Here is a 10,789-nt window from a genome sequence, read left to right as displayed (position 1 = left end):
TTCCCAGCCTCCAGAAAAAAAGAAATGTCTGTTGTTTCAGCCAGCAGTCTATGGTATTTTGTTACAGCAGCCCAAGCTAAGACATAGTGCTTCTTTTTTTTTTTTTAAACATAGTGCTTCTTGAATTGCATGTGGCTTGATGTCTCTGTTTTAGAACCGTCAACTTTTATCTCTTTAGATACACTTACGCAATGCTTTGTGGCCCTCAAAGAAAATGAGCAATGAGGCCGCTAAGAATGTCACACTATGGGGGCGCCTGGGTGGCTCAGTGGGTTAAGCCACTGCCTTCGGCTCAGGTCATGATCTCAGGATCCTGGGATCGAGTCCTGCACCGGGCTCTCTGCTCAGGAGGGAGCCTGCTTCCTCCTCTCTCTCTCTTTCTGCCTGCCTCTCTGCCTACTTGTGATCTCTGTCAAGTGAATAAATAAAATCTTTAAAAAAAAAAAAAAAGAATGTCACACTATGGTTTTCCAAAGTCTATTCTTAAACCCAGGAAGAAGGAAAATAAGTCATGGTCATTCATCATTGAAACAGAGTTTAGACTTAACTATTCTAGAGATGCTCCCCTTCTTTACCCTAACTCCCCTCTCAAAGCATTCTTCTCTGATCTCCATGAGGAAAAGGTCAGCCTGGCTTCCTTATACCAACACTTCTCTGTAAGGTTTGGCCAATGAAAATTTTACCCTGCTACCAGTATTCGAACCAGTAACAAACACTGGATGGCAATTCTCCCACAGTGATTTTTTTTTTTTTTAAGATTTTTATTTATTTATTTGACAGAGAGAGATCACAAGTAGGCAGAGAGAGAAGGAGAAGCAGGCTCCCCACTAAGCAGAGAGCCTAATGTGGAACTCCATCCCAGGACCCTGAGATCATGACCTGAGCCGAAGGCAGAGGTTTAACCCACTGCGCCACCCAGGCGCCCTCCCACAGTCATTCTTTAAAAAAAAAAAAAAGAAAAAAGTAACCTAGGTACTAGTTTCACAATTTTAGACAATTTTAGAATTTTAAAGTTGTTCAACTTTAAATTTCATCCATGGCTTAAAATGTTAAGTAAAATCTAAAAGAAAATACAAATTTTAACAGGTGGGATGCTTTTTACTCTTTGTGTTGTATACCTCACTGAATCTTCTGTAATAAGCATGTGTTACATTGGTAAAATTAATGAAAACATAATGTATTAAAAATTTTACCTAAAGTACAGCATTAATACCCACGACATGAATTTAACATCATCCAGGGGACAACTGATTCTGAAAACCAGAATCTGACCTTGAATTTCTCATGTCAGTAACAGACCAACACATTATAATTTAGGGGAAGCTATATTCTGGGTACCTCCAAGATGTTTGCAGAAAAAGGTTAGAATTTGTTTCCATGAATCTTCCTGAGCCCTAGCATGAGCCCTGGGCTCCCCACCCCACATTATAGGTTTGTTCAGTAATTTGTGCACAGAAGCGGGGCATAGGGGGAAGTAAGGAGGTTCAATATTATGCCCAGTCCCAGGATAAGAGAGGATCTGGGGTTTGTCCTTTCCATGGGCCTGTAACCGTTCAGAGGCTATTTGGGCATATAACTCACTCCTCCAGTTATGGTCATCCTGACCAACGATGAAGAGGATGGGCCCCTGGGCCTTCTCTATTGGAATCATGCTGGGGTTCTCATGCCTTCCTATAACATCATTTCGTATATCCACAATGTCCAGGAGGCCTGAGAAGGCTACCTTGAGTCTTCTAAAATCATGGTTCAATGGTGGGATGCAAGTCTGCTTGTACCGTATGGGTCTGTTTCCACTGAACCCAGATCCGTTGATGGAAACTGTGGCTGAGATGTTTTTCAAATATGAGGCCATAGAAAGACAAATATCAGCCCCTAAAGAAAAGCCCAGAAGCCCAATGCCTGGGCCCTTTACCTGGAAGGCAAGAAGAAAGAAGAGTCAAGAACACATGTCATAGAAAAACGTTCTACAGTGATGGGAATAGGTTCACTAATGAGTGTTGATACTTTGGGTCTGAGTTAAGCTGAGGGTAGAGGGAAAATGGGGGCTGGGAAGTAGCCATTCCTTTAGAGGCTGACAGAAAAAAAGTATGGAGCTCCTGGTTGGCTCAGTTGGTAGCACACACGACTCTTAATCTTAGGATTATAAAATAAAGGTATTAACTATTAAAACATTTTAACATAACTAGAGATGCTAACTTTAATTTGTGAGTTGGCCACAAGGGTATCAAGCTCAGCTGACAGGAGTTTCTTCCCATCTAAAAAATATCTGAGTGAACACATGGCAAATGAATTGCGAACTCCCTGGCAAGTCTGGGTATTTATTACAAATGTTCCAGACTATCAACCACTAGAGAATGCTGAGTCATGGAGCCTGTCAAGTTCAGGTCCTCCTCATTCAGGGGGGCATGATGTAAGTCTCAATGGGCCAATGTATCTAACTGTGTGGAACCAAGTTCTGTTCTAAGTGAATGACTCATCTGACCTCATCTACATACACTGGCAAATGATTACAGAAACCAAGTAAGACTTCAGATCAAATTAAGTAGTTTTTAGCTTCTGAAATACGTGGACAAGTTCTGATCAAAATCTGAGAACACACTGATATCAGAAAATTAAAGATTAGGGGCGCCTGGGTGGCTTGTTGGGTTAAAGCCTCTGCCTTCGGCTCAGGTCATGATCCCAGGTCCTGGGATCGAGCCCCGCATCGGGCTCTCTGCTCAGTGGGGAGCCTGCTTCTACCTCTCTCTCTGCCTGCCTGTGATCTCTGTCTGTCAAATAAATAAATAAACTCTTTAAAAAAAAAGAAAAGAAAATTAAAGATTAAAAAATCAGAGTCTGCACAGAAAAGTAAAAAATCAACAAAACTAAAAGACAACCTAAGGACTGGGAAAAGATATTTGCAAATGACATATCTGATAAAGTGTTAGTATCCAAAATTTAAAAAGAACTTACAAAACTCAACACCCAAGGCCCCTGGGTGGGTCCTGGGATCAAGTCCTGCATCGGGCCTCCTACTCAGTGGGGAGCCTGCTTCTCTCTCTCCCTCTACCTGCCACTCTGCCTACTTGTGCTCTCTGTGTGTCAAATAAATAAATAAAGTCTTTTAAAAAAGGCATATAAAACTAACAAATTAGAAAGTCATTTTGCATAACAAATGCAAATTCCCGAATAATTCCTTTAAATATATAAAACCTCACATGGATTTTTATGATTAATTCTGCCTTACTAAGCCATCTGACAGAGAAAGTGTGATTAGGCACCTACAGCCAAGTAAGTCTCCAAAAGAAATCTCTGTGAAGGAAGAGTCGAGCAGCAACAGGGGACCTGGCACAGGTGCGTTTAAAGTGACAACCTCTCTGGATGTATTTCTAGAGAGAATGATACAATAAAGGACATTAGAAGAACCTTGGAATGTTGAAGCATGTAGCACAGGGCTTCTTCGAAGTACTCCAGGTGTATGCTGTCAATTTCCTTGGCGAGATCTTCGAAGTTATAATAAGCTAGAGCCAATGTGGCAAAACCATGACCAGCCAAAAGGCTTGCTCGATATTCCAACAGGCCCCCTCCAAATCCAAAGATGTCAATGATCCCTGGGAAAGGTCCAGGTCCTAGAAAGAGAACAATATAAGGGAAAGGTATTATATAATTTAAATAATTTGCTTTCCTTTTAGAGATCTTTCTATTTAGTGGGTTCCTATGAATCATAGGGAAAAAGACACAGTTCCCTGAGTTACTATGCAAAAGAAATACAAATACCTTAGAAGGAAAATCTACAAGGTACCTTCACATCAGTGAGTTTATCCTCCATATGATTCTATAAATTATCTCCAAGGTTCTAAGACTCTTTAGTTATCAAGGAGAGTAATAAAGTCTTTCATTATTGACTACATCACGGAAGGAGGGATTTCACGTTTTAGATGGTGTTGATTCATAGCGTTCTGTTAGGGGACTGGACATAAAATCAGGAATCTTTTTTTTTTTTTTTTAAGATTTTATTTATTTGCCGGAGAGAGAGGGAGCGAACACAGGCAGACAAAGAGGCAGGCAGAAGCAGAGGGAGAAGCAGGCTCCCTGCCGAGCAAGGAGCCCGATGTGGGACTTGATCCCACGACCCTGGGATCATGACCCGAGCCGAAGGCAGCTGCTTAACCAACTGAGCCACCCAGGCGTCCCAAAATCAGGAATCTTGAAATAAAGCTTTAGGTTGTGTTGCACTGACCCTTGGCTTTGTGTGTGTGTCTACCGATATTTCAGATGTCTATTTAGAGAGAGAAAAGAAAAATAAATATCCAGAGATGGCTTCAGGTGAGAAAGTCGGTAGAGTCTGAAGTGTAATCCGTGGTACAGTGAGGCACGAAGAAGTGGAGAGGATGCCCAGTGTTCCCAGGGCACTACAGAGGGGGTGACGAGGCAATAGCTTTCTTGATTGATAGGGCTGATGAGATCTGTAGTTTATTGACAACAAAGTGGCCCACATACCTACCCATCCTGACACCCCTTTTCTTTAGCCTGCGGAATAACAGTACTCACCTCATTGAGATATTATGGAGATTAAACGATATAATGCAAGCAAAACGCTTAAGAGGCCAACACGTCAAAATACTCCAGTTTGGTTGTTTGGCTACTGGCTTCCTCATTGTCAGCTTCTCTGTCCTAATTCTGCCTGTATCGGAAATCACCGGATGCAGGGCACCCAGCCGCGCGCCCCCTAGGACTCCGTACTCACCTGGGGGCAGGAAGAGCGTGGCGCGCACCCGGCCCGCGCGCACCGGCTCCCGCCGCACGCCCGGCCGCAGGAACTCGCGCTCGTGCACCGCCCGGCCCAGGACACGACCCGCGTCGGGCTCGTGGCCGTCAAGCACCTCCAGCTCCACGGCGAAGGGCGTCTGCACGTCCCGCTTCATAAATCGCCAAAGCGGCTTATCCGGCTCCAGGGCCCAGAAGAGCCCCATGGGCTCTAGCCCCACGAAGCTGCCGCCCAGCGCGGGCGCGCGCGTCAGGTCCAGGAGGCCGCCGGCGCCGGCTTCGTACCGCGCGTGGGCCCGGAAGAGCGCGCCCTTCTCGTCGCGCAGGGACGCGCGCAGCGTGACGGGCTGTCGCGGGGCCAGGCCGCGCACGGCGATGCGCACGGGCTCGTCCCAGCTGCAGCGGCCCGCGGGCTCTAGGACCACCGTCACCATCCCGGCTGCGGGCGGCTGCTGCCCGGACCTGGAGCAGGAAAGGCGCAGATCGCTCCCGGCCGATGTCTGGTCCGGGGCGGCCGAGTGCGCTTCGCGGGCCCGACCCGGTCAGGCGTCCACTGGCGCAGGAACGGTGGGTGCTGGAGCCGCGTCAGGAGGCGTCTGGGCGCTTTCAGATCCCGGGGCCTGCGCACCCACTCGCCTCAAGTAAAAGCAGCGGGTCGTCCTCCCAGCCCGCGTGGGGCGAGCGTGATGGGCTGAAAACTGGGCGTGGTCTTGAACGCGGCCCTCCCTCGGGCGGTTGTCTGCCTTGGGAGTCAAAATTGGGTAATCGACTCTGGGTAATCGATTCGTGGTGAAACCAGAACTAAATGAGTAGGCAGAATTCAAAGAATTTGCCCTACGGAAAAGGGCAAATCTTTTTTTTTTTTTTTTTTTTAACTTTTAGTGGTTTATAACATACGTACAAAAATTGCGCAGACCCTAAGCGTGCAGTCCAATGAATTTTTACAACGGGAACATACTTTTGTAATCAAGCACAGAAATCCAGAAACCTCATTCCCAGCAAGCCAGCAGCCACCCTCATTTTTGCTCCAGGCATTTCCCCTGTCCCCAAAGTTACTCTGTCCTCTTCCAACAAAATGAGCTATTTTATGGGAATGAGTCCTTCGGTGCGTCGTCTTCGGTGTCTGTCTGCCTTCCCTCGACATTGTTTCTGAGATTCCTGTGTCTTGTTGGGTATAGTTGTACATCATTTATTATCATTGCTAAGTGGTGTTCCATTTTGTGATGGGGCAAGTGTTTGTCAACTTCACTACCAATGGGCATTTGACAGTTCTCAGACTGGGACTATAGTGCTATGAACATTCAAGAACCTTCTTTTGATGAACATAAGTGTGCATTTCAATTGGGGTATATATCTGAGAGTGGAATTGCCGTATAATAGGGAATGCATATGTTTAGCCTTAGTAGATACTAAAAGTCAATCTTTTGAATGTGACCCTAGAAGCAGTACAGATATAATGTTCAGAGATTTTACATACAATAACAATAGCTACTCTTTTATCAGTACTAAATGCTTTACATGCAAAATTCAATACGTTCACCAGAAGCTGGGAGTCTTTTTCGAATATGGCTGAGGGGGATCTTGAGGCTTGGAGAATATTTGTTTTCTTTTTAAGATTTTATTTATTCATTTGACAGACAGATCACAAGTAGGCAGAGAGAGAGAGAGAGGAGAAGAAGCACGCTCCCTGCGGAGCAGAGAGCCGGATGTGGGGCTCGATCCCAGGACCCTGAGATCATGACCTGAGCCAAAGGCAGAGGCTTTAACCCACTGAGCCACCCAGGTGCCCCAGGCTTGGAGAATATTAAGCCCCTGAAGTGATCTAATAAGTGACAGAGCCTTGACTGACTCCAAATGTGGGACTCAAGGGTGAGCGGCAGCATTGTGGCGAGGTGTAATCAGAGTTCTAACTCTGGCTTTATTAACTAGTTCTGTAGCCCTCATCAAGTGTTTTTTGTTTGTTTGTTTGTTTTGTTTTTTTCAATTTCTCTGGGTTTCAGAGTTCTTGTTTGTAACATAGTAAAAGTCTCTCACTGGGGTGCCTGGGTGGCTCAGTGGGTTAAAGCCCCTGCCTTCGGCTCAGGTCATGATACCGGAGTCCTGGGATTGAGCCCTGCTTCCGGCTCTCTGCTCAGCAGGGAGCCTGCTTCCTCTTCTCTCTCTCTACTTCTGATCTCTCTCTCTCTCTCTCTACTTCTGACCTCTCTCTGTCAAATGGATAATATCTTAAAAAACAAAAAACAAACAAACAAAAAACACAAGCACCCGGGGAAGGACTGGGCTTGTGTTTAGAGACCACATTGCGTGGAGAATATGTACCTTTAAAAACTTTAAAGAAAAAAAAAAGTGTCTTTTCTTTCATTTAAAGGAATTTGGGAGAAGACAGGTTATGATTTTGGTCCATCAAGTTGTGCCAGTATTATTTCCTACTTTTTTTTTTTAAGATTTTATTTATTTATTTGACAGAGAGACACACAAGTAGACAGAAGGAGATGGGGAAGCAGGCTCCCCACCCAGCAGAGAGCCCGAGGTGGGGCTCGATTCCAGGACCCTGTGACCATGACCCGAGCTGAAGGCAGAGGCTTAACCCACTGAGCCACCCAGGTGCCCCTATTTCCTACTTTTATTATCAATTTGTATTTTACCTTCAGAGAATGTCACTTTACATCTTTTGGCCAAATTTCTTATTGGTTTGTAGAAGGCCTTTGTCTGTCACCTGTCGATTTTGTGTTGTATTTTCTCCTGTTCTGCAAGTTATTTTTAAATTTTCTTTTGTCATAACTTCACATTTTATGATGTTAAATCTCTTGGTCTTTTCCTTTACAGTGTAAAAAACCAAAATTCAAACAAAGCAATTTGAAGATCTAACCCCTCCCTTTTTAAAAGGGTTCTATTTATTTATTTGTTTGTTTGTCAGAGAGAGAGAGAGTGTGTTAGGGTACGGAGTCGACCACCCCTCAATTAGACAGAGAACACTCTTGATAATGCAAGTCACACAGCGAGGTTTATTTCCAGCTAGCTGGGGTCCAAGTATCTGCCCAGCGCTGCAGGTTTCAACAAGGACCCCGAGCACTCAAAGCCAAGGGTTTATATAGCATTTTCAAGGCACTTTTTCATAACTACATACATGTCTTGCACCCCACTTTGACAGTTTAACTTTGTTTAACTTTTTGCCACCCCGGTGTCACCCTGGTGGTTAAGGGAGATTTAGGTTTAGAAGAAATTTAACTTTATTTACATTTCCCTCCACCTCAGCCTCCTTCAGTTTTATGGTGGGGAGGGCGACATCAGGCCTCAAGGAACTGAGCCATTTGTCCCTGGAAATTGGGTTACTGAGAAGACAGCTTCTTTGTTGTAAATCACTAGGACATTCGTAAACCAAGGGAGACTCCTGTCTTGCAGGATTGTGATCCCTGCAAGTTAACTATTTGTTTTTCATTAACATCTGGTCCCTGTGGCGCCACCGCCTAACCGCCCTGGTGATATATGATTTAAGTTGTTTTTTAGGTTTTAGCTAGTTTCCCTTATCTCAAGTCACCTATGCAGTGTTGGCCGGTTAGGGACGCTCAGTAAAATGGCTTCCTGGCCTTCAGGTTGGCCATTCTTATGCTAACTCACTCTTCCAAGAGAAAACAGGCAAGCGCAAGCAGGGCAAGCGGAGGAAGCAGCAGACTAATGCAACACTTGATTCCAGAACCCTGGGATCATGACCTGAGCTTAAGACAGAGGCTTAGCCAATTGAGCCCCCAGGCATCCCAGAAACTTGAAGATCTAGTGACTTTACTAAGCATGATCCATAAATTGGGCAGCATCCCATCTAAGAAGTAGAAGGGAGTTCAAAGGATTTGTACAAAATGGAAGGCTTTTCCTAGAAAGGGGGGTGGAATAAGAAGATATTAGCAAAAGAAAAGAAAGGATTGCTTCAGGCAGGCCCTTCCTTAGGGGGGAAGATCAGGGAGTTTTATGATGCAGAGTATCTCATCTTCCTCTGGGGGATGGCCTTGTGACAGATTCCTCACTCACATTGATCAGAAAATTCCTGACTGACCAGTTGGGACTGCTATCTGGGGGAGGTTGGAATTGCCATTAGGTTAGGTATTGAGCCCCAGGTTTGGTGACTCAGTGACACCGTTTTAGGCCTGTGTTTTTCTTTTTAACAAGTCTGGATTTTGTGTTAAGCTAAGGAATACCTTCTCCTATGTATGATTATTATTACATTTTTCTCTCTTTTATTTTTCCCTAATGCTATACTTGAATGGCCATATTTTTAACAGTTAAACTTTTATTCCCTCCAGAATCCAGCTGGTCTTTTAAGAAGTCTATAGCCATGGGGTGCCTGGGTGGCTCAGTGGGTTAAAGCCTATGCCTTCGGCTCAGGTCATGATCCCAGGGTCCTGGGATCAAGCCCCACGTCGGGCTCTCTGCTCCACGGGGAGCCTGCTTCCTCCTCTCTCTCCCTCTGCCTGCCTCTCTGCCTACTTGTGATTTCTCTCTCTGTGTCAAATAAATAAAATCTTTAAAAAAAAAAAAGAAGAAGAAGAAGAAGTCTATAGCCACGTCAGTGAATTTCTAGTAGTTGGGCTTCTTTTGATGGCAAGTAACCAAAATCCACTCCAACTGGTTTGTTTATTTATTTATTTATTTATTTACGTTTTAAAATTTTACTTATTTGACACAGAGAGACACAGCCAGAGAGGGAACACAAGCAGGCGGAGTGGGAGAGGGAGAAGCAGCCTTCCCACCAAGCAGAGAGCCTGATAGGGGTCTCGATCCCAGGACCCTGGGACCATGACCTGAGCTGAAGGCAGATGCTTAATGACTGAGCCACTCAGGTGTCCCTTCAAACTGTTGTTGTTTTTTTTTTTAAGATTTTATTTATTTATTTGACAGAGAGAGATCACAAGTAGGCAGAGAGGCAGGCAGAGAGAGAGGAAGGGAAGCAGGCTCCCTCGATCCCAGGACCCTGAGATCATGACCTGAGCCGAAGGCAGCGGCTTAACCCACTGAGCCACCCAGGCGCCCCCTTCAAACTCGTTTTAAAAAAATAAGGAAATTATACATAGTGGGTGATGAGGGAGCAGGAGGCTGGCTGAAGACAAAGCAAAAGCTGGCACCTTGCCCCCCCTCTCCATCTGCTTCCCCTCGGTAATGTGTGTAGCAGTCCTCAGGCACCCCTGACTGCCATAAATGATAAACAAGTAGTTAACTTGGAGAGATCACAATCCTGCAAGACAGGAGTCTCCCTTGGTTTGCAAATGTCCTAGAGATCTACAAACAAAGAAGTTACCTTATCAATAGCACAAATCTCCAGAGGCAAATAACTCAGTTCCCCAGTCCTGAATAAAGTTAAATCTCTTCTAAACCTAAATCTCACACAGGATTGTGACATCCCACCAAAAATCTCCTATCTGGATGGTAATGACTGGCCTAAAGACAACATTGATCAAGCGGGGAGGCCTCCAGTATCCAGGCAGGCACCTTGTAAGCCCTCTTTAGCATATGAAAGCTCCGTTGAACCCTCCCTTCCCCTTACCTTCCCCCAACCTCAAAGTACATAACCTGCCATCCCTCAACAACCCGCGGCAGCAGCTCTTCATGCCCACGGGTCCCGTCCCCGTGCTTTAGTAAACCACCATTTTACACCAAAGTTGTCTCAAGAATTCTTTCTTGGTCATCAGCTCCGGACCTCAGCCCACCGAACCTCACCTAGGTTCTAGAACTTCATCATATGGCGCCCCAACATGGGGCTGTGAGTCTTTACATTTGGACTCGGAGCTTCGGTGCAAAATTGGTGAGTACTTTCTCTCCTTTTTCTTTACTCTCATTTCAGGGCTTTTCAAGGAGTATGGTCTCATTGGAACACTTGCATGTCAATTGCTCAGGCTGTAATCCTCTAGCCCATGGCTGCTCTACGGGGAGGAGAGCTTCTGCCTTTAGGCTGTTAGTACCTTGGCCGGAATGGCAATAAGACGCAGAAGCTTGATACCCTCTCTTTATTCCTGGTCTTATATAAAGTTGTCTCTCTTGGGCACAGGACAGCCAC

General features: G+C 45.3%; 1 protein-coding gene and 1 non-coding gene across 2 annotated transcripts; one reads left to right on the top strand and one right to left on the bottom strand.

Moving 5' to 3' along the window:
• Positions 1-1,156: 1,156 nt before the first annotated feature.
• LOC122893762 (peroxisomal succinyl-coenzyme A thioesterase-like) lies at positions 1,157-5,284 on the bottom strand. The gene is made up of 3 exons (XM_044231001.1): positions 4,727-5,284; positions 3,406-3,608; positions 1,157-1,912 (listed from the first exon to the last, which is right to left on the bottom strand). Exons 1-3 carry the CDS (start codon positions 5,178-5,180, stop codon positions 1,307-1,309), a joined length of 1,263 nt encoding a protein of 420 aa, XP_044086936.1. The 5' UTR covers positions 5,181-5,284; the 3' UTR covers positions 1,157-1,306.
• On the top strand, positions 1,965-2,019 carry LOC122894728. The gene has a single exon (XR_006381802.1). It is a non-coding gene; the product is annotated as a small nucleolar RNA SNORD56 (small nucleolar RNA).
• Positions 5,285-10,789: the final 5,505 nt, after the last annotated feature.

This window comes from Neovison vison, chromosome 13, assembly GCF_020171115.1.
Source record: "Neovison vison isolate M4711 chromosome 13, ASM_NN_V1, whole genome shotgun sequence".
NCBI classification, from domain to species: domain Eukaryota; kingdom Metazoa; phylum Chordata; class Mammalia; order Carnivora; family Mustelidae; genus Neogale; species Neogale vison.
Note: the sequence above shows the minus strand (reverse complement) of the source record. Positions and strands in the feature narration are given on the sequence as shown.